Genomic DNA, 22,653 nt, shown 5'->3' on the forward strand with positions numbered 1-22,653 from the left:
TGGGGGTCAGGGGAGGAGGGGGTACTCAGACCCAGGAGAGCTGCTTTCCGTCCCACCTCTGAGACTAACTTGTGTAATATTAGACAACTTACTTCCCCCCAGGGGTTACAGTTTCTTTATCAACAAATTGGTCATTATTATCCCTGCGTTTCTCAGGTTCCAAGGGAGGAAGCAGGGGCCCAGCATTTACTGAGAATCCACCTTGGGCCAGGTGAGTGCCTCATGGCCTGCACAACCATATCACTTTGTCCTTAAAGTGTTTTTCTTATTGTACAAATGAGGAGACGCTCGTCCAAGGTCACACAACAAGGAAGTTTCCGTTTGTAAGGAATAAATGAGAAGATCAGCGGGGAAATGCCCTAGAACTGTGAGAGCCAGATAAACATCGACCAGCCTTACTTTTATCATTGTCTCTAGGGAAATGCTTCGATTCTTTGTTAATTGCTACTCCTAGACCCAAATAGATTGTCTGAGTTGCCCGTTCCAGGAGCCATCTCTCTCCTTCCTCAGCCACACCACAGTCCTGGAATTGTCCTAGCATTACACATGCACAAGACTGAGCAGTGTCTTTGAGACCCTCTGTCCCTCCTGCCTCCCCTCTTCCCACTAGCTCCCCACATCTACCTTCCAGCCATTGTCCAGGCTTCCTGAGTCCACGCACACCAGGGTTACACCACAACCACCAAGCAAGCCTCATTCGCCAGCTACCTCCTCCTTCCTGCCCATCGGCCGCCCATCACTATGCAGCACTGACCTCTGCTGGCCTTGACTGGTACCACAAGAGGGCTGCCCTTTCTCTTGGCACCCAGGAGGGATTCCCCATCTCTCCTTTGGATCTTCTCTCGAGAGCATCCGTCCAGGGCTCAGAGCCCTCAGGCTGCGGCTGGTCTGGCATCCACTGCTCTCTTGCTTCACCCTCTGGACTCCAGCCACACTGCCTCCTTGACATCCTTGCAGTCACCATGTTCTCTCTGTCCTCAGGCTGCTGCACAGGCTGTTCCCTCTGCCTGGCATGCTCTTCCTTCTGCCATCCCCTTCAGCTAGTTTGGTCTTCTGTAGCCTTTCACCTCCAGCACCACGACCCCTGACCCCCAACATGGCCAGGTCTCCCCACTCCAGGCTCTTTATAGCACCAGGTACTTCTTGCTTGCAACATTTACCATTGTTGTAATTTTGCATTTATTCATACCATACTTTGATAATATCATCTCCTCCCTACCCTCAGCCCTACTGGACCTCACCCTGCACTTCTGGAGTAGGCACTCAGTTAATATGTGCTGAATGAAAGGATGCATGCATGTGCCTCATTCAGAGCTGAAATCCCTCTCCTTCAACCTCCCCAACTACCCCATCCTACAGGAAGGCTCATCTCTGCTCACTCCTCCTGGGACAAGACTGCAGGGTTTTGAAGATGCTCCTGGGAACCACCTGAGGTTCCTTTTCCTTTCCCCAACTCACCCAGTCCTCAGGCCTCCTCCTCCCAATCCTGGCCATGTCCTGAGGCCATGCCAACATCTGCCAACCTCTTTCTCATAGGGCAGATTCTAAAGTGGACAGAGTGCTTCAGTTGAGGGATCTTTTATTCTGAAGATTCATTCATTCACCAACTATGTATCAAGTGCCTACTCAGGCCAAGAGAGGTGAGGTGAATTACCCAAGCTGCTTGGATAGGAGGGTGGAAGATCTAAATCTACCTCCCAGAACACCCTTCCTCTCCCTGTTGGGAGTTCGGGAAGGTGTCTCACTCTGGGGATGCTGGACAGCCCTGAGACCCCTCTGGGAAGGGCCCTGCCTCACCTGGATAGCCTCAGCCTTGGCCTCGTCTTTCTCCTGCATGGCCTGCACAGAGGGCAGGGAGAAGACACTCTTCACGCACGTGTTCACCAGCTCGAATCGTTCCCGCACGCCCAGGACAGGCAGGGAACGACTGGGGGAGAGACAGAAAGCAGGGGCATGGAGTGAAGTGAGGGGCTGGGGCTGGAGGCAGGAAGTGAGGGATGCAGGGCTGGGATGAGGGCTTCTGGTGATTCAGATTCACAAAAGGGTGAGAAGAGGTGGGGAGGAGGAGCAGAGTGGGGTGCAGGGCAGACAGCCCTGGTAGAGGCTGGGCCGGGGGAGAGGAAAAGGCCTGGGAGTGGGGTAGGGGCACAGCTGGAGCCCAGGGGTAGAGGGAAAGGGACTGGGGGGAGGGAGGGGGCCGTGGGTACCTCAGCTGGGTCAGGGTCTCCATGGCTTGCTGGCGGATGGAACTTGAGAGGGAATCCAACGGTTCCTCCTGGATCTGCTTCTGAACATGGGACCGTGGAGGGGCTGCTGACAGGTTGTGAGGCCACCCCTCCTCACAGGGAGTGGGCCACAGCAGCCCCTCAGCCTGGGCAGCCGCCACACCCTGCCTGGCCTCCAGCGGGGGAGCCAGCTGACTGCTCAGACCCTGTCCAGATCAGTTCAAGGCCACCAAAAACACGCCAAGCCCTAACCCGCTGCATCGCCACATGTAGGGCTCAGCAAAAACGGTGCCAGCAGCCTGGTGGTGGGGAAGCCCATTTAAACCAGGGACTGGCCCGAAGCAAAAAACTCCATGCAGAGCCCTTGAAAGTGGTCCAGCTGAATTCCTTTAAAATGTCCTTCTAATTACTTCTCACTTTTGATCTAGCACCTATAAGCAGTAGGTGCTCAATTAATGTTAAGTAAATGAAGGTATCACAAGTAAGGATTTTTTCCCCCTCTCTTTAGAACTAAAAATAATTCTAGAAACTTCAGTGATTATCCTAGCCCAAACAGTCTTGTAGACAATGGGAAGTGACTGAATTTAGGAAAGTGATAAGGAAACTCTCAGAAGTTCCCCACCAGGAGAAATTTCGGGGGAAAGAATGTAGAAAATGATGACTGCTCCCACGTTCGTAAGGCTTTATAGTGAACTAGCCTTTGGGTTCTCACCACCCAACAAGCCAAGGACACAGGTTTTATCACAGTCGTTTGTAAGGAGTGAGGCCCAGAGAAGGGACATGGCTTGGTCGAGCTCCCTCAGGGTAGGTGGGGGCAGTTAGAGGTGGAGCTGAGACTCAAGCCCGAGTCCTGTGCCTGACTGTCCTCTTCCCCCCCCCTCACCTCCCCCCACCCCCAGCCTCATCAGTAGGTGGTGGACTCAGGACCCCCGCCCCCTCCCCATCCCAATGCCACAGCCCCGCCAGTTGCTCCCGCACCATCATCTTCTTCATCAGGGTCTTCTTCTCTTCTTCCGCGTTCAGCACATCCGGGTGCTTCTGGAGGCTGAGGACATTCTCGACCTCGGGGGCAGCAGAGAGTAAAGCCACAGGGTGAGAGCCCGCGGGGGCTGCTGTAACAGCCTCTTAGCCACCTGCCACCTGCAGGCAAGCAAGCCTCTCCTCCCCAGCTGCCAGCCCCCAGCATCCGCTCAAGAGAAGTGAGAAACCACAGGGGAAAGTGGGGTGGGGCAAAGATTTGAGAAGATCGTGGTGGCAGCAGGGAGGTAGAGGGGATAAACCCTGTAGACCAGCATTTGGGGAAGGACCAGATATCAGGGACTGATAAACACTCTCTCCTCCCCAACCAACTAAGGGAGAAGAAGCAGGAGCTGATGGGACAGAAAGGGTCCCAACACCTCCAGCTGAAAAGCCGCACTTAGTAATACCTCCTGAAGGCCTTCTAGTGTCCACCCCTCTTGAGGGCACATACCAGTCAGGCTAAGGCATTCTGCTACCTGAGGGAGGGAGTACATTGAGCAATGTCCGATTAATCTATTCTCGTTATCTTAAGACAGAAGAAGAAAAAAACTTGAAGTAGATAAAATAAAGTGCTTTCCCACTCCTCCTGTCAAGAGGACACATTGCTCTTGACTCTGGGCTCATCTGAGCTCTTGTTTGGACCAACAGAAGGACGTGGAAGTGGTGTTGTGCCAGTTCCTGTTCTAGCCCTCAACCCAGCCACCTCGCTGCAAGGGAGCCCAGACAGACCATGGGATGAATGATGGCACCAGCTGGAGAGAGATCCCAGAAGATCAGGGTCACCGGGGATGTTTCAACCCCTCTGAGTGATGTCAGTCTACACCACACAGAACAGAACCACCACCCCACTTGGCCCAGTCCAGTTTCAAAATTGTGAGAAATTGGGCCCCTCCTATGCTTACTCACCCAGCAGCCAGCATCAAATTTTAAACCACTAAGTTTTGGGGTGGTTTATTAAACAGCAATTAATCAACTGTAAAACTGATGATAGAGGGAGGGGCTAATTTAGACTAAAAGTCAGGGAAAGGCTTCTCAGAGGAGGTGAGTCCCAAAAGACAAGAAAGAGATAGCCATGTGAAGAACTAGAGGGAAAGTCTGCCTGTGTCCCCAAACTAGAACGTCAGCTCACTATTGTATCTCTAGTGCCTGAGACAGTGTCTGGCACATAGTAGGGACTCAATAAAATTTGGTTGGCAGCAATAAACCCTCTGGGTTGCATGCACCGTGCCAGTGTTGTGCATACATTACCTAACACGGGCCTCGCTTCAACTTTATTATGCCCATATAGATGAGAACAACCTTTCTGGCAGAAGAAGAAAGTGCAAAGGCCCCTGAGGCAGGAATGTGTGTGGCATGTGTGAGAAACAGAGAAAGACCTGTGTGGCAAGAGCAAGGTGGACAATTAGGGGAATTCCAGAGGATGAGTATAGATGCCCCCAAAATGCAAGACCTCTTCTTAGTCTTGTCACCCTCTCCCCACCCCCAGGCCCGCTCTGTACTGCCCTGGGGGCTAGAGCTTCCTTTAAAGCAGCTTGTGGGCAGTGCCTCCCTTCTGCACAGCCTGGGTGGATCACCTGCCTCCACGCTGTCTGACAGCTAGGCTCACTCACACTCTGAGTGCCACACTCGTTCTCAGCAGCCTGACCAGGCCGCCCCCACCGGCCCTCACCAAGTCCTGCAGATGCTGGCTTTCTCTGGCTTCCCGAGGCCTGCTGCATGGCCAAGACCTAGGTTGGGCCTGTGTCCTGAAAAAGGTCATTCCCAGCTTTTCTTCCCCTCTTAGAGACCCTCTCACAATTCATTCAGTTGTTTAAAAAACTGTTACGAGCTCCTATGATGTGCCAGACACTGCTCTAAGTGCTGGAAACAAGACAGACAAAAATCCCTGACCTATGGAGGGTGGATTCTAGTGCAAGAGACCAACAGGAAATAAGATGAACCAGTAAAGCCTATTGCACATCAGATGGTGATGAGCACCATGGAGGACAGAAGGGCTGGGCAGAGAAACAAGGAATGCTGGAGCAGGATGGGGGAGAGGGGTTGCATCCCAGGAAAGTCAGGTGGGATTGGGCAGGACACATACCAGATCCATTTTGTTGCCATCCTTGCTCTGCCCTGGCACCTTCACCAGGCACGAGGCCACTTCCTCGAAGGTTCCTGCACATCATAGTTACATTGGGAAGAGAAGAGGGAAGGTAAAGATATGGTGTAGCATTGTCCCATCTCCCCTCCCCTACTGGGCCCCTCCAATCTTTACTCCTCCAGCAGCCAGACTGAGCCCCCATCCATAAAACCCTTCAGGGACTCCCCATTTCACTGAGCATAAAACTAGCCTCCTTATTAGTGCCTTCAAGGCCCTGCGAGGTCAGTCTCCCCCACCCTCCTCCCCAGCCTCACCTCCCCCTGCTCTCCCCTTGCTCACCATTCTCCTGCCACACAAGCCTCCTTCAGGCCCAGCAAGCTTCCCCTCAGGGCCTTTGCACAAGTGGTTTCCTCTACCTGGGCTGCTCCGCTGCCACCCCACCTTGTCCAGGTAGCCCCCTCCTTCAGGTCTCTGCTTGCCTGCCTGACCTTTGGGCTAGCAGAGGGCCCACTGAGATCCTTCCATGCATCCTCCTATTCTCTGCTTTCAGTTATCACAATTTAAACTATTATTTGTTATAGTAGGTGTATGCTATTTTGTCCTTCTCAGATTTCCTCGTCTTCTGAAGAAGCCCCTGGTTTCCCTATGGGCTACCCATTCCACGTAGCTAGGTGAAGCTGAATTCTGCAAACCCCACCCATCACCCCTTTTCAAATAAGAGTGGGCTTTACACCTGAAATTGATATAATACTGTAAATCAACTATACTTCAATAAACAAACAAACAAAGGTGGACCTGGAACCCATGCTTGGCCAATAATAGATTCCCATGCCCCCAACCACAGTGGCTGGTGTAGGTATGGGCCTCAGCCGCTTGGATAAGCAGGGCCAACAGAGCCTTTGACTTAAGGGGGCTGAGGGGAAGCCCAAGGAGAGACACCCTGGAACTTCAGAGGCATCTCGGCCACCAGAGGCTACTGGAGGATGGAGCCCACAGTGAGAAGCAGAAACACCTCAACAACAGAGAATGCAGTAGCACCAAAATCTTGGCTTCTAAGTACCATTCTCCACTAAAAGGAACGAGGCCCCTTGGAGAAATGGCTGGCTCTAGGACCTGGGCAAAGAAAGTGCAGGATGAGCCTGAGACCGCTTGTACCAGAAAACAAGGAAGAGAGTTCAAGAAATTATGGCGACATGTCAAAAAGACAAAGAAGCTTACTCAAAGGGGATTCCACTGGTCAAACTGGGGGAAGTTTGAGTATCACAATAAGTGATGGCAGCAACAGATTAGAGTGTAAACTAGGAAACCACAAGTCCACACTCATGTAAAGTAAATGAATAAACTGAAAGTCTGATGAGGAATTGGATATTTACATAGTTTCCAAGTATCTCCCTAATATTTTTACATACTAGCTAGTATGTAATATTTATTACAAAGGGGTAAGTAATGACTTCATAGTGGAGAGCCTTGGCAGCGACCATTGTACCCAAGTGATCGAAGTGAACAGCATCAGTAATGGAACAAATCAAAACCATACGCCACCAGAGAGGATGCAGTGAGAAAACCCCAGCATCACGTCCATGCTATTCCTGCCACAGATGCATGACATGAATCTGATCATGAGTAAACATCAGACAAACCCAAATTACAAAATAGCTGGCCTCTTAGCTTCAGGTATATCAAGGACATGACAGTCAAGGACAGTCTGAGAACTGGGGGAAACAAAACAGACTAGACAAAAAAAGTACAATGAGTGATTCTGAGCTGGAACCTTGTTTTAATAAAGAACATTACTGGGACAATTGGTGACATTTGAATGGGGCCTGAGGATTAAATAGTAGCCGTGTATCATTATTAATTTCCTGATTCTGACAGTTAATTTTTGTCCCTTTTTTATAAGAAACACACACTAAAATTCAGAAGTCACGGGGCATCACTTAGTAACTTATTATCAAATTATTCAGAAAAAAATTTTAGACTGTACTTTCAACTTTCTTGCAAATTTTATTGTTTTCAATTTTTTTAAAGAATGAAGGAGAAATAGAGGTATTTTCAGACAAAAATGGAAAAAATTTTCCATTAGCAGAATTCACTAAAGGAAATTCTAAAGGATATGCTTTAGGCAAAAGGAAATTAATCCCAGATGGAAGGTCTGAGATGCAGCAAGCAAATAAGGAAAAGAAAGAGGTTAATATTTGGGCAAATATAAAAATATTAACTATATAAAATAATAATAATGTTTATTGGGTTAAAAAAAAGAACTAACATACATTAGCAGGAGAGAATATTAGTTGCGGGGGAGGGTATTAAATAGAACTAAAGTGTTTCTGATTCTTAAACTGTCTGGAAGAAAGATAAATGCATTGATTAGTTTAAAACTTTGATTAATTAAATATACATATTGTAGCTTTTAGACAGTCACTAAAAGACTTAAAAGAGTATATAACTTCCACACAATAGAGGAGAAAACAGAGAGGAAAAAACAACCAAAAAAAAAAAAAAAGGAGAAAAAAAGAAACAAAAAGGAGAACAAAGAACACAGACATAAGATGATAGAGATCAGCCTATTCATAATGACATTAAATATAAATAGACCATGGGTTGGAAAACAGTATTATAAAGAAGACACTGCTACATAAATTGCTTTGTATTGTCAATGAAATCCCAAGGAAAATCTAACCGATTTTTTTAATGGAAATTGACAAGCTGTTTGTAGAATCTATCCGGAGAAGCAAAACACTTAGACAATCTAGAGAAAAAACAAAGTTGGAGGACTTACACTACTAAATATTAAGACTTACTCTAAAACACATTATTAAGGCAACAGTTAAGGATAAAAAACAAAGGAACAGAAAAAGTCCAGAAATAAACCTACATATATATGGTCACTTGGTTTACCTCAGAGGTGACACTGCAATTCAGTGGGGAAAATATAGTCTTTCCAGTAAATGGTCTGGAGCAACTAGATACCCGTACAGGGGGAAAATGAACCTTAAGTCCCTCTCACGCTGTTTTCCAAAATTAATACATGATGCAATGTGTAAACGTAATGTGAAAGACAAAACAATAAAATTATAGACAAAAATATGAGACTATTTTCTCAAGATATGGGTACACAAAGATGTTAAACAGAAGAAGAAAAATAATAGCCCCCAAAATTGATATATTGGGTTCTTTAAAATTAAGTATTTCTGTTCATCAAAATATTTCATCAAACCACAGACTTGGAGAAAACAGTTACAATACATATCTCTGACAGAGAACTCATACATGGATTATACAAAGAACTCCCACAAATCAATAAGAAAAAGACAACCCAAATTTTTTGAATCAGCAAAATACTTGAACAGGCACTTCATTAAAAAGGAATACAAAATGACAACAATCTAATAAGAAGATGCTTAACATCAGTAATCATCAAGAAATGCAAATTAAAACCACACCAAAATGCCATTAGACACCCACCAGAATGGCCAGATTTTTTTTAAACTAACAATACCAAGTGAGGATGTGGAACAACTGGAATTCTCCCATGTGAGAAGGTAAATTAATCCAATCACATTGAAAAACTGACAATATCTACTAAAGCTAAACATATGCTTATGCTCTGACCCAGCAATTCCACTTCTAGATAAATAAGTGTATCTGTGCACCAAAAGACATGTACAAAAATTTCAAAGTAACTTTAATCATAATATACAAGAAGTAGAAAAAAATCCTAATGTCCATCAGCAAAAGAATAAATTGTGGTATGTTCATAAGAAGGAATACTACAGAACAATAAAAAAGAATCAACTATGATACATGCAACAACGTAAATGAATCCAGTAGGCACAATGTTGGGCTAAAGAAGCCAGAGTCAAAACAGTATCTACAGTAGTAGCCTGTTGATAAGAAGATCAAAAACAGGCAAAACTAGTCTATGGTGATATAAACTAAAAGAATTATTACCACCATGGTAGTTGATAACTGAGGGCAGTTGTGCCCCCCATGGAACACTTGGCAATGTCAGAGACATTTTTGGTTGTCACAACTTGTATGTGTGTGTGTCGGGGGGTTACTACTAGCATCTACTGGGCGGAGTCCAGGGTGCATCTTTTAATGCACAGAACAACCCACACACACCCGCATCCACACAACAAAGATTTATCTAACACAAAATGTCAATAGCACCAAGACTGAGAAACCCTGCACCAGAAGAAGGGTTATCGACTGGAAAGGGTCACAAGGGAAAGTTCTGGGCTGCTGGAAAAGATCTGTGTCTTATCTGAGTGGTAGTTACCAGTGTGTATACATATGTCCATCAAGCTGTGTCTACAACTTAAGATTGGTAGTGCACTTTACATATTTTACCAATACATGTTGCATATCTTTAAAAAGATTTTTAAGGCTAATACAATTTGAAAATACAATGTTTTTAAAAATTCAAATGGACAAAAATGTTCCTGTTAAAAAAGTAAGGTTGACCCTAAATAGCCAAAAAAATCTTGAAAAAGAACAAAATTAGTAGACTCTTATTTCCTGGTTTCAAAATTTACTACAAAGCTATAGAAAGCAAAACAGTGTGGTGCTGGCATAAGGACAGACATATAGATCAATGGAATAAAATAGAAATAAACTCTCATATATATGGTCAACTGATTTTTTACAAAGTTACCAAGACCATGCAGCAGAGAAAGGATGGTGTTTTTCAATAAATGGTGCTGGGAAAACTAGATGTCCACATTCAAAACAATGCAGTTGGACCCCTACCTCATATTATATACAAAAATTAACTCAAAGACTAAACTTAAAAGCTAAAACTATGAAACTCTTAGAAGAAAATACGGGGGGAAATCTTCATGACATTGGATATGGCAACAGTTTCTTGAATATAACACCAAAAGAACAGATAATAAAAGAGTAGACAAATTGGTTTTCAACAAAATTAAACTCTTTTGTACATCAAAGGACATTATCAAGAGAATGAAAAGATAACTCACAGAATCAGTGACAATATTTATAAGTCATATATCTGATAAGGAATCAATATACAGAATACATAAAGAACTCCTAAAACCCAACAACAAAAAACAACCAAATCTGAAAATGGGCAAAGAATTTGAATAGCTCTTTCTTCAAAAAAGACATACAAATGACCAATAAGCATATGAAGATTCTCCACATCATTAGTCATTAGGGAAATGCAAATTAAAAGCACAATGAGATACTACTTTTCGCTCTTTAGGATGACTAGTATAAAAATGTTTTTTAAAAATGAAAGATAACAAGTGTTGACAAACAGTGATTTAGTAGTGCAGAATTTGGAACCCTCAAGGTACATTAGAGCCTTTGTATGTTGCTGGCGGGAATGCAAAATGGTACAGCTGCTCCGGGAAATAGTTTGGCAGTTTCTCAAAAAGCTAAACATAGAATTACTATATGATCCAGTAATTCGACACCTAGTTATATATCTAAAGGAATTGAAAGCAAGGATTCAAACAGATACTTGTGAGCAAATGTGTACAGCAGCATTATTCATGATAGCTAAAAAGTGGAAACAACCCAAATATTCATTCATGGGTAAATGAACAAATAAAATGCAGTACATACATTGGAATATTATCTGACCATACAGAAGAATGAAGTACTGACACATGACACAACATGGATGCACATTATAATAAGTGAAATAAACCAGGTACAGAAGGAGAAATGTATGATTCCACTTCATGAGTTATCTAGAGTGGGCAAATTCATAGATCCAAAGTAGATTAAAGCTTACGAGAGACTGGAGAGAAAGGAATGGGGAATTATTGCTTTATGGTGAGAACTGCTACTTGGGATGATGAAAAAGTTTTGGAAATAGTGGTAATGGTTACACAGTACTATAAGTGTGACTAAAGCTCCTGTATTAAACACTTAAAAAATGGTTAAAATGGCAAATTTCTGTTATATTTATTTTACTACAATTTTTTAAAGATTAATAATGTAATATATCGAAAGCCATTGAATTGTACACTATTAATTGGCAAATTGTATATGTGAATTGTCACAATAACTGGACTCCACATGCAAAGGAATGAAGTTGGACCCCAATTTCACATTATATACAAAAATTAAAGCAAAAGGGACCAAAGATCTAAATTTCAGAACTAAAAATAATAAAACTCTTTGGAAAAAACATAGGCATAAATCCTCATGATTTTATATTAATAATTTCTTAAATATGACACCAAAAGCACAAGCAATGAAAGAAAAAATAGATAAACCGGACATCATTGAAATTAAAAACTTTTGTGTTTCAAAGGACACCATAGAAAAAGCAAAAGACAACCCTAGGTTAGAAAACATTGGCAAATTATATATCTGATAAGGTGTATATCTTATCTGGGGATAAGGGATAAAACTTATATCTGGAATATATAAAGATCACTTACAATTCAATAATAAAAAGACATGTGACCCAATTATTTAAACAGGCAAAGGATTTGAATTGACATGTATCCAAAGAACATATAGAAGTGGCTGATAAGCATACAAAAAGTCGTATTATTGCCCATCAGAGAGATGCAAATCAAAACCACAGTGAGATACTTCATACCAACGAGGATGGCTATAATCGAAAAGACAGATAGTAAGTGGGAGGTACAAACTATTGGGTGTAACATAGGCTAGAAGAATGTACTGTACAACACGGGGAGTATAGCCACTATTCTGTAATAACTATTAAATGGAGTGTAACATTTAAAATTGTATAAAAAAGTAAAGTTTTTAAAAAAAGGATTCCTAGCTTTTTGTTTAAAAAAAAGAAGACAATAACAAATGTTGGTGAGGAGGTGAGAATGTGGAAAAATTGGAATCTTCATACATTGCCAGTGGGGAGTGTGAAACAGTTTAGCCACTTTGGAAAGCATTCTGACAGTCCCTGAAATAATTAAATGTAGAGTTATCATACGACCTAGCAATTCTACACCTAAGTATATACCAAAGATAAATGAAAACATACCCATTCAAAGCCTTGTTCATGAAAGTTCATAGTAGCATTATTCAGAATAGCCAAAAGCTAGAAACAACCTAAATGCCCATCAAATGATGAATGGATAAAACAAATGCAGTATATCCATACAGTGGAATATTATTTAGTCATAAAAAGGAATGGGGTACATGACAAATGTTATAATATGAATGAATGCTGAAAACATTATGAAGCCTGAGTGATGGCCATGTTCAAATTGGCTGAATGAAAGAAGCCAATCAAAAAAAGGACCACATACTGCATGATTCCATTCATACAAAATCTCCAAAAGAGGCAAATCTATAGAGACAGAAAGTAGATTAAGTAGTTGACTAAGATTGGGGGGCATGTGTTGGGGGCATGTGGGTTTTCTTTCTGGGATGCTGAAAATGTTCTAAAATTGATTGTGGTAATGTTTGCACAACTCTGTATATATTTTAAAACCATTAAATTGTACACTTTAAGTGAGTAACTTTTATGATACGTAAATTTTGCCTCAAAACTGTTTTTTAAAAGAAAGGTCAACTTGAACAAACAAAGTTCCTCTACATCACCAGTACAAAATAAGAATTGTATTAGAAAATAAGGTATGATTCATGGTAGCAATAAAAACTCTAAAGCACCCAGGAATCAACCAATCCAAAATTGTACTAATCTTTTACAGAGGATTTTTTAAATTCTAGTAAAGGATAAATCCTATATAAAGTGAAACTTGAATAGATGGATAAATTAATAATATTTTAATAAAAATGCCAGAAAGATTTTTTTGAGGACCTAGACAAGTGCATTTTTAAATGTACATGGAAGAATGAGGGTGTTCTAATAGCCTCCAGGGCATGGTGTAGAATTATTCTGAGAACTTTAAAGAGGTATTCTCATGCTATCAGATATGAATGCATAGCTGCAAAGCCATAGTAAATTTTTTAAATCGCAGTATGGTATTGATGTACAAACAAACAAAAATATTTGGAGATATAAATAACCAGGAGAAGATCTTTACAACATCAAAAACTGATGGGGGATGAATTTACAGATCATCCCCAGTCATCAGAAGTGAGAGACAGATTCCAGATAGGACCCCAGGGCTTCACTTTGGTGGGGATCTCAAAAAAATCAATAGAGGCGTGCTGAACCTCAAGCCTGCCTGTTCCACCCATCAAACTTTGACCTGAGAAGCTAGGGCTGAAATTTATCAAGAAAGAAAGGAAGGTATAGTTAGCTGGTTGACTTGGAATTTGGACAGAATGAAAGTATTATGATATGGAGATACTATACTACAGTTAAGAAAATTGAAGCTCAGAGAGATGAAGTAACTTGTCCCAAGTCACACAGCAAGCAGAGGCTGAGCACTAGATCGTTTGTGTATAATTAATATATCATGTGTTATCTATTGCATGCTGCTCCCTTCCTTTCCCCCTTCCTCTCTCCTCCTTGCCCTACAAGTCTGAATAGAGATTGTCTGGGTCAGTGTCCTCTCTGGGGCTGTCCCTCTGGCCTTACTCACCCTGAGGGATGCTTTGGAAGGCCGTGGAGTCCTTGTTTGCTATGTCACAGGTCGGGGATTCCAGTGGGAACTGGCCCACCTCGACACTGGCCAGCTCACTCCAACTCCCCAGATTCTCCTCCAGGGTCACGGTGTGGATGCTGTTGTCCTCAGCATACTCATGCTGGCTGCTCAGTGTCAGGGTGGATGTGTCGCTGAAGATGAGGCTGGAGTCCAGGCTCACAGTCTCATTAGAGCCCAGGATCAGCGTCATGCACGAGGGTGGAGAGAGGGTGGAATTGGGTCTGTGAGTGCTGGAGTGCAGGCTGACAGCATCACTGGAACCAGGAACCAGGGTCAAGCATGAAGCCTGAGTGATGGCCATGTTCAAATTGGACCTGGGATTGCCATTTGAAGCCACATTGATGGCTCCCTTGGAACTCGTGTTCCAGGCTGCACCAAAGGCTCTTTTTGAAACAGATCCAGAGATGTTATGTGAAACCAAAGTGATGGTCTCGTTCATGTCAGGGATTAGGGAACCACGAGAACTTGGAGCCGCATTCAGGTCCACCTTGGAGTTGTTTCTTGAGCCCACGCTGAGCAGCTGACTGGAGTCAGGATCCGCGAAGGCATTTGAGGCTGGAATAAGGAGGGCTTTTGAGCCTGGCCTGGAGATGCTGTGGCCTAGAACGAGGGTTTCTCTTGAATAAAGCCTTCCAAATGGGTTTGATTCAGGCCTGGAAGGATTGGAGTTACTCTGACCCAAATCAAAAATCTTGTTTGAGAAGGAATTGAAGGCATCCTCAGAATCTGGCCCAGAGTGGTTCCTTAAGCTCAGATCCTGGGCCTCTGTAGAGCCAGGGCTCAGAACGAGGTTTGAGACTGGACACAGGGACTCCTGTGAGTTAGGCTTCGAGATGTGATTGGAATCCGGGCCCAGGACTTCACCAGAGTGGGCAGCGGTGATCTGGAGGGAGGCTGGATCCACAGCCTTGCTGTCCTCAGTTCTTGGGGTGTTATTGGACACCAGGCCAGGCTCCTCCTCTGAGACAGCACCCAGATTAAGGTCCGGAACAAGAGCCAAGCCAGGACTCAGGGATGGATTCGAGACAGGAACAAGGTCCGTGTCTGGGCTGGGCCCAGAGATGGTGCCAGAGCCTAAACCTGGGGCCCCAGTGGAACTGAGACTTGTTGTCATCTTGGAGTCTTCCTGGAGGACCAGATTAGTCCTTGGACTCAGGGCCATGCCTGGTCTGGTGTTCTCTCAATGCCCCTGCCCCCTTCTCTCCAATAGCCAACTGTTGAGCTCTCTGCAGTGCTCCTTAGGGGGAGAAAAGGCAAATTCAGGCATGCCTCACCTGCAACCTTTCCATGGCTCCCCACCGTTCTTACGATGAAGGAAGGCCCTGGGGTGACTTACGAGGTCATCCATGACCATGCCCAGCCCCTCTTTCTAGCCCCATCCTACCAGCAATCCCCCACCACATCCCCTGTGTTTCCCATCTCTGACCACACCCTGTTCCCTCTTGGCTTACGGCCCTTAAATGCGGTTCCCTTGGCCTGGAACCTCCATGTATTGTGTGCTTGCCATTCTCACTCCTCCCAGCAAATGACTCATTGCACTTTATTCCAAGGGCTCGTTTAGTGGTCCAGCCCCTGCTAGAAATGAGCTCCCCGCTGGCAAGAACTGTGCATACTTTAGTCCTTGGGGCATCCCCAGCAGCTAGCACAAGGCCAAGTCCATGGTAGGAAGTCCACAAATACTGGACAAACAAGGAACCTCTCCCACCTTAAGGTAGAAAAAGGGAAGGAGGAGCCGCCTTACTTACCCTACTTCCAGCCAACCCCTAAGTTGCCAGAACTACTCGGCAAATGGCTGGGGTACTAGATTCCCAAAACAGCCTTGGCAGAGCTGCCCACTGCCCTTAACAGTTTGCTCTGGGTGAAGCAGGCTATGTGGAGGAGAACCTGGCGCAATCATCCAAAACAGAGCCTGCCTCAACCCAGCAATCTGACTCCTGGGTGAACTTCCCAGTCTCCCCACCCTACCCCACCTCTGCCCCTGGTCTACCCTCCCTAAGGGAATTGTAGGGACAGCTCACCTGCATGCATGGTGTTCTTAAGCAGGAGTTGGCCCCTGGGAGGAGATGCAAAAGAGACCAAGTCAAGCAAGAGTAGCTTTTTCAGTACTTACTGAACAAAGTCTACAGGCCAGGCATGCACATCTGACAACCAAATGCCACACACACACACACACACACACACACAGAGTCCTAGAAGTTAGATATGATTACTCTATTATACACTTAAGGAAGTGGAGGTCAAGGAGAGGAAGATTACCCACGCCACTGGCTCTCAAGACAGCCAAGATCATCTCTTTATGCCACCCATCTGCCTACCCACCAACACGTCCCATTGTCTTCAGGACAGTATCACCAATCCTTAGCAGAACCTAAAAGGCCCTTCTGTGTCTGGCCCCAACTCCTTTTTCACCCTTCTTGCCCCTCTACATGCCCTGTCCCTGGCCCCTCCATTCCAACATCCCTCAACTCCTTTGAATTTCTCCAAAGAGCCAGGCTCCCAGCTTACATCTGGCCTTCCATGGGTTGGGCACCCCCTTCTCCAGCCTCGTTCCCTGGGTAACACCTATGGCTTCACCCCTTCAGATTTCAGCTTATAAATTACAAGCCTTCCAAGTGCCCCCAACAGGTAAGGTCCACTTGTAAGTTCCCAGGGCATCTTGTCCACTTCCCCTTTCTTGGCACATAGTATCTGGTTTCCCTACTAGACAATATGACCCATAAGAGTCTAGCACAGTACTTGGCACACAGGAAATGTTCAATAAATGAGCTTGTTATTTCATCTTTGTATCGTTTCTTCATTCACTCATCCATTCTGTCACTAACTCATTTCATCACTTATTCATTATTCATTCATGCACTCACTTACTCACTAAATCATTTATTCACCCCATAAATGTTGTTGTGCATCTTTATAGTGTGGCTTTGAAAAAGCCACAGATTTGGAGTCATGTCATCCCAGGTTCAAATCCCCACTCATCCTCTTACTAGTGTTAGTGAACTTGGGCAAGAGACTTTCCCCCTGTGGTTCTCATCCTCCACATTGCTAACATGGGGAGCATGAAGCCTGTCACCCACGGGGCAGTTTCACTGGTATGGAGCACATGACCCACTGAATTTCTTCTCCGAATGGTAGCTACTTGTCTACTACTCTCTGCTGGGCACTGTGGGCAGAGAAGAGTGAGGAGCTCAAAGCCAGTGGGAGCTGCCTTCATCTCCGAGCAAGTAGTTCATGCACAGCTTTGCATCCTGCCTCAGAAGGAAGCATTCACCTACCACCGCCACCAGAGGTGATTTTACCCTGAAGCTAATGGAATTTGAAATTTCAAGGCTCTTCAACAAATGGTGGTGGGACAACTGGAAATCAACATGCAAAAGAATAAAGTCAGACCCCTGCCTCACACTAGATACCAAAATTAACTCAAAATGGATTAAAGGCCTAAATATAAGAGCAAAAATTATAAAAACACTCAGAAGAAAACATAGGAGCAAATCTTCATGACCTTGGATTTGGCAATAGTTTCTTAGAAAAGACACCAAAAGTGCAAGAAAGAGAAGAAAAAAATAGATAAATTAGACATCAGCAAAATTTAAAAACTTCTGCCTCAAAGACACTATTAGGAAGTAAAAAGATGACCTACAGAATGGGAGAAAATATTTATAAATCATATATCTGATAAGACTATTATCTAGAATATATAAAGAATTCTTACAATTCGACAACAAAAGACAGACAATCCACTTGGAAAATTGGCAAACAACTGGAGCAGCACACCTCTCTAAAGAAGATATACAAATAGCCAATAAGTACACAAAAATATGCTCAGCATCATTAGTCATTAGGGAAACGCAAATCAAAACCACAATAAGATACCACCTCACACCCTCTGCCATAAGTATCATTCTAAGAAATGGAAAATAACAAGTGTTGACAAGAATGTAGAGAAACTGGAGCCCTCAAACACTGCAGGTGGGGATGTAAAATGGTGCAACCTCTGTGAAATCCAATTTGGTAGCTATTCAAGTCACTAAACATAGAATGACCATATAATGCAGCAATTTCATGTCTATGTGTGTACCCAAAAGGACTGAAAATTGATTTCCCAACCAAAACTTGTACACAGATCTTAACAGCAGCAGAATTCACAGGAACCAAAGGTGGAAGCAGCCAAACTATCCATCAGCTGGGGAAAGGATAAACAAAATGTGGTACATCGATAAAATGAAATGTTTTTCAGCCATAAAAAGAATTGACTACAGATGCATGTTAAATAAGGATAAACTTTGAAAATATTTTGCTAAGTGAAATAATCCAGACCCAAAAGGCTACACATTGTATGATTTCATTTATATGGAATGTCTAGACGAATACAAATCTAGGTAGATTAAAGCAGACAGAAAGAGGTTGTCAGGGGCAGGGGAAAGGAAGAACGGGAAGTGACTGCTTAATAGGTACAGGGTTTCCTTTTGGAATGACAACAATGTTCTGAAACCAGTTAACTGTGACGGTTAGTAATGGTACTAAGTGTCACTAACAGTAAATTTTATGTTGTGTGTATTGTACCACAATTTTTTTTTAAGGCATGTAACTGACAAGAGGACATAGACTCACTTTTCCATGCTCCTTCTTTTGAAACACAACTCAAAATCCTGGAAATAGTTCAGCAGATAACCATAAAAGGATTCTGAAAGCTAGGAAGAAGGCAGCAGTCTTGCTAAGAATCTCAGGACTGGAAGAATGATGACTCTAGTGAGTTGCTCAGGGTTTTCTTTTTATCATCCGTGTATCCCAGACTGGGTACCAGAGAGGCTTGCAACACAGATCTGCCAAGAGCATATACACACACACAAAAGAAAAGGAGAGCCTGCTCTCTCTGGCCAAAGGGCCAGAAAAGGGGAAGCCCAACAGAGAGGGAGCTGCAAGGGGGGAGCCCCAGTCCCTACTCCATACCCAGGGCAGTGGCAGTCCAATCCACCTGCCGTGGCAGCGTCAGCAGAGCCCTGCATCCTGGGCCCTCCACTCAGTGGCAGAAAACTTACTAGGGCCCACAGCTCCTGGCCTCCCAGTGACAACAGTTGGCTCAGAGAAGGACCTCATTCCCCTATAGGCAACACCGGCAGGAAGAAACAGATTCTTCAGTGGTGCCAGAACACAAAGCACATTACTGCTCTGAAAATGATCATTGGAGCTACACACTGAAGCTACACACTAAACCTTAACAGGTTAACTGCCTGCGAAAACATAAGATTTAAATAGGCTCAGGAATCTCTTAGTGTAATATCCAAGTGTCAAGGATACAATTTTTAAAAATCACTTGTCATACCAAAAACTAAGACAATCTCATCTTGAGAAAAGATAACTGATGCCAACCCTGAGATGAATCAGATGTCAGAATTTGCGACAAGGATTTTAAAAGCAGTCATCACAAAAATGCCTCAACAAGCAATAACAAATCTTCCTGAAGCCAATGAAAAATTAGAACTTTGCAACAAAGAAATCAAAGTTATTTAAAAGTACAGTAACCAGAATCTAAATAGAAATTATTTTAAAAGCTCAATTACTGAAAAAAATTTTATAACTTGCTGGATGAGCTCAATAGTAAAGTGGAAGAGGGGGAGGGTGTAGCTCAAGTGGTGGAGTCCATGCTTAGCATGCACGAGGTCCTAGGTTCAATCCCCAGTACCTCCTCTAAAAATAAATAAATAAATAAACCTAATTACCTTCCCCCAAATAAAATAAAATTTTTTTAAATAGTAAAGTGGAGATAACAGAGGATAGAATCAATGAGCTTGAGGACAGACTAAGAAAATTTACTTAACCTGAAAAACAAAGATAAAATAGACTGAAACAAAATGAACAGATCCTCAGTGATCTATGGAACAAAACAAAATACCTAACATTCATATCATCAGAGTTTCAGGAGATGAGAAAAAGTGCTGAAAAATATTCAAAGTAGTAATAGCTGAAAACTTCCCAAACTTAAGATATAAACATACAGATTCAGGAAGCTGAGAAAACCCCAAATGGAAAAAAACTCAAAGAAATCCATACTATAACACATCATGTTTAAACTTCTGAAAACTAAAGACAATGAGAAAAATATCTTCAAAGCCACCAGAGAGCGTTGCCTATAGGAGAACACCAATTCGAGTGACAGTTGATTTCTTGTCTGAAGCCACAGAGGCCAGAAAGAAGTGGCACGCATTTTTCAAGTGTTGAAAGAAAAGAACTGTCAACCATAAATTCTACATCTGGCAAAACTATTCTTCAGGGATGAAGGGGAAATAAAGATCCTCTTAGATGAAGGGAAAATGCATGCAAATTCAACATTGCCATTCCCCTTTTAGAACTCTTCTGTGATTTCTTATGGCTTTTTAGACTATGGGGTGTGGGTAGAGCTTACATTTTTTCAAAAGACAGATTCCCAGGCCTCACTCTGAAATTCCACTTTGCAGCTCTCAGCAGGCCCAGAAATCAGCCTTTCTCAAGCTCTACCACCACTCCTCCCCGAAGTGATTATCACATAGCTGGTGGACAGTCCACAAGCGGAGACAGCGTCTGCAGTCTGATGTCTGTGGTCCTTTTACCAGGACCCTCAGCACACAGGTCTTGCCCCTCCATCTCTCTAGCTACATCCAGTCCCTTCCCCAGCCCTCTGCTTGAACCACTTTCAACTCTTCCTAGTACTTCAGATATGCTGGCCTTCCTCTTGCAGGCCAGCATATCTGAAGTACTAGGAATACTCTTTATAAATACTCTTTCTTCTCTGTGTAAACTTCCCCAAGATTACCCACCTAAACCTCCATCACTCCCCTTGACTAACACTGAGTCACATTGAGATGCCAACTTAGGTGTCTCTTCTTCCAGGAAGTCTTCCTGGGACCCTCAAATGTGGGTGAGGTGCCCACCTCATATGATCACCCTGTATCAGAGAATTAATCTGTTTACTTTTATGTCTCCACTTTAGATAATGAGCTTGGTGAGTGTCTGTTACCCCTGTTTTCCCAGTGCAGGACACAGTGCCTAGGGAAGGTTCAGAGAATGTTCATGGATGACAACTCTTCAAGGTAGGTATCATTATCCTCATTTACTGGCATGTTAATGCAAACTGCTTAAGGATCTAAAGCAATTTTTGCAAAGCCTCCAGCAAGCAGCAGAGGAAGGATTCAAACCCAGGTACTCTTATCTCACAGTTTTCCCTACAGGACCCCAGAGATTCCTGAGGTATGAGCCACTCAGTGAAGACATGTCTTCCTGTTTCTCATTCCCCGTTCCTTCTGCCACTCTTTGGCTTCTACCCTGGAGGAAAGTCCAGTGAAAACAGATCACCTCTCCTGATGCCCAGCCACCATGCACAAGTCCCAGGCTTGGGGGTCAGCCAGACCTGAATTTGAAACCTGCTCTGTCTCTCCCCAGAGATGTGAGCCTGGGCAGGTAGCTCACCACACTGCACAACTATCTTAATACTCAGTCCACAAGTAGATGTAGGAAGAAGATGGGATAATGCACGTAGTGATGATCACGTCATCTGGCCCCCTGGGGTCCCTCAGTAGTCATCCTCTCTGTCCTTTCCTTCCCCGGGCAAGGGCAGGGTGGGGGCCTTGAGGGAAAGACTAAATCTGGCTACCAGATTCTCTGCCTCCTCTGCCTCACAGTCTATGATCGTCTCTCCCTGTGTCTTACTTTATTTCCTCTCAACTCCCCCAGACTCCCACCCACCACATTCCCAGATCTTGATACCCTAAACTCTTTCTCCAGGAGCCTTAAGCTGCTGATGTAAAGTTCAGGGTGTTACCTCCACCTGAAGCATCCACATGGTACCAGAAAAGTCAGCCTTAAGTCAAAGGTATGAAGTTCTGACTGTAGAATTACAGCCAGAGCGGGGAGACTTTTACCCAGGGGCGTGGGGTCAAGGTGGTAACTACCCTGTGGAGGCTGCGAAGGCTGCCCCCACCCCTGGGACTTTCTCAGAGCCACCCCTCTGCTTACCTAGGCTCCCCCCAGCTCAGGCTGGCATTAGGGTCTTTGTGAGGTCACCATGGCTTAGAGTTCCCAGCCAATGAGGCTCCTTCTCAAGCCTACACAGTGGGAAGAAGCAGAGGAGTGTGAAATAGAATTCACATTTCATGGCAAGACAAGAAAAATTTAAACATAAGAAGTTCTTCTCTGCTCTCTGGCCTCCTCTCTCCCCACACTGTGCACTGTGTCTCTGCATTAGGCATCGACCAAACCTCCCGCATCAGCAGGAAACCCTGCTCAACCATAAAGAGCACTGATGTCCTCCTAGAATCAACAAGACAACTCATTAAAAGATAACAACCCTTCCTGAGTTTGTAAGAGGTCACGTGACCCACCAGGATGACGCTTAGCTCTGAATTACGTAAACCGTCGATAATACGTCATTTGATGTACAGCCCTCTGTCTCAAAAAACTTTGCCTTGATTTCTAACTGGCGAAACAGTTCTCAGAGCTTTCTGAGATGCTCTTCCTGGGTTATAATCCTCAGATTTGGCTCAAATAAAAGTTTCTTTCTTACTTAGATTGGCTGATTAATTTTTCATCAACAGAGGTCTCCTTTCAAAGAAGGAGCTATCTTCAGACCCTCCACCACTACCTAGAAATGACCTCGCTCAAACAAAGACTGACCACCTTGCCTGGCATTCAAACTTCCCCATAAAAGCCCCTCACCCTGTGACCTTATGCCTCCGTTTATCTTGGGTGACAGACTGGTTCAGAAGAACACTGCAGATTTGGGGCACAAGAG

General features: G+C 44.0%; 1 protein-coding gene across 10 annotated transcripts in view; it reads right to left on the bottom strand.

Annotated features, from left to right (window-relative positions):
• MROH7 (maestro heat like repeat family member 7) overlaps positions 1–21,922 on the bottom strand; it is a 50,999-nt gene extending 29,077 nt beyond the window's left edge. For 6 of the 10 annotated variants that reach the window (XM_072974379.1, XM_072974382.1, XM_072974380.1 and 3 more), the window contains exons 1-8: positions 21,685–21,855; positions 15,911–15,945; positions 13,830–15,129; positions 5,329–5,402; positions 3,653–3,721; positions 3,204–3,287; positions 2,208–2,287; positions 1,798–1,927 (exon numbers count right to left, since the gene is read on the bottom strand). In XM_072974379.1, the coding sequence (XP_072830480.1) occupies positions 1,798–1,927; positions 2,208–2,287; positions 3,204–3,287; positions 3,653–3,721; positions 5,329–5,402; positions 13,830–15,054 (1,662 nt within the window). In that variant the 5' untranslated portion in view covers positions 15,055–15,129; positions 15,911–15,945; positions 21,685–21,855. The other 4 variants (XM_072974377.1, XM_072974378.1, XM_072974383.1 and 1 more) reach the window with 4 other exon arrangements.
• Between the last annotated feature and the right edge of the window lie 731 nt (positions 21,923–22,653).

The sequence above is a fragment of the Vicugna pacos genome, chromosome 13, assembly GCF_048564905.1.
Source record: "Vicugna pacos chromosome 13, VicPac4, whole genome shotgun sequence".
NCBI classification, from domain to species: domain Eukaryota; kingdom Metazoa; phylum Chordata; class Mammalia; order Artiodactyla; family Camelidae; genus Vicugna; species Vicugna pacos.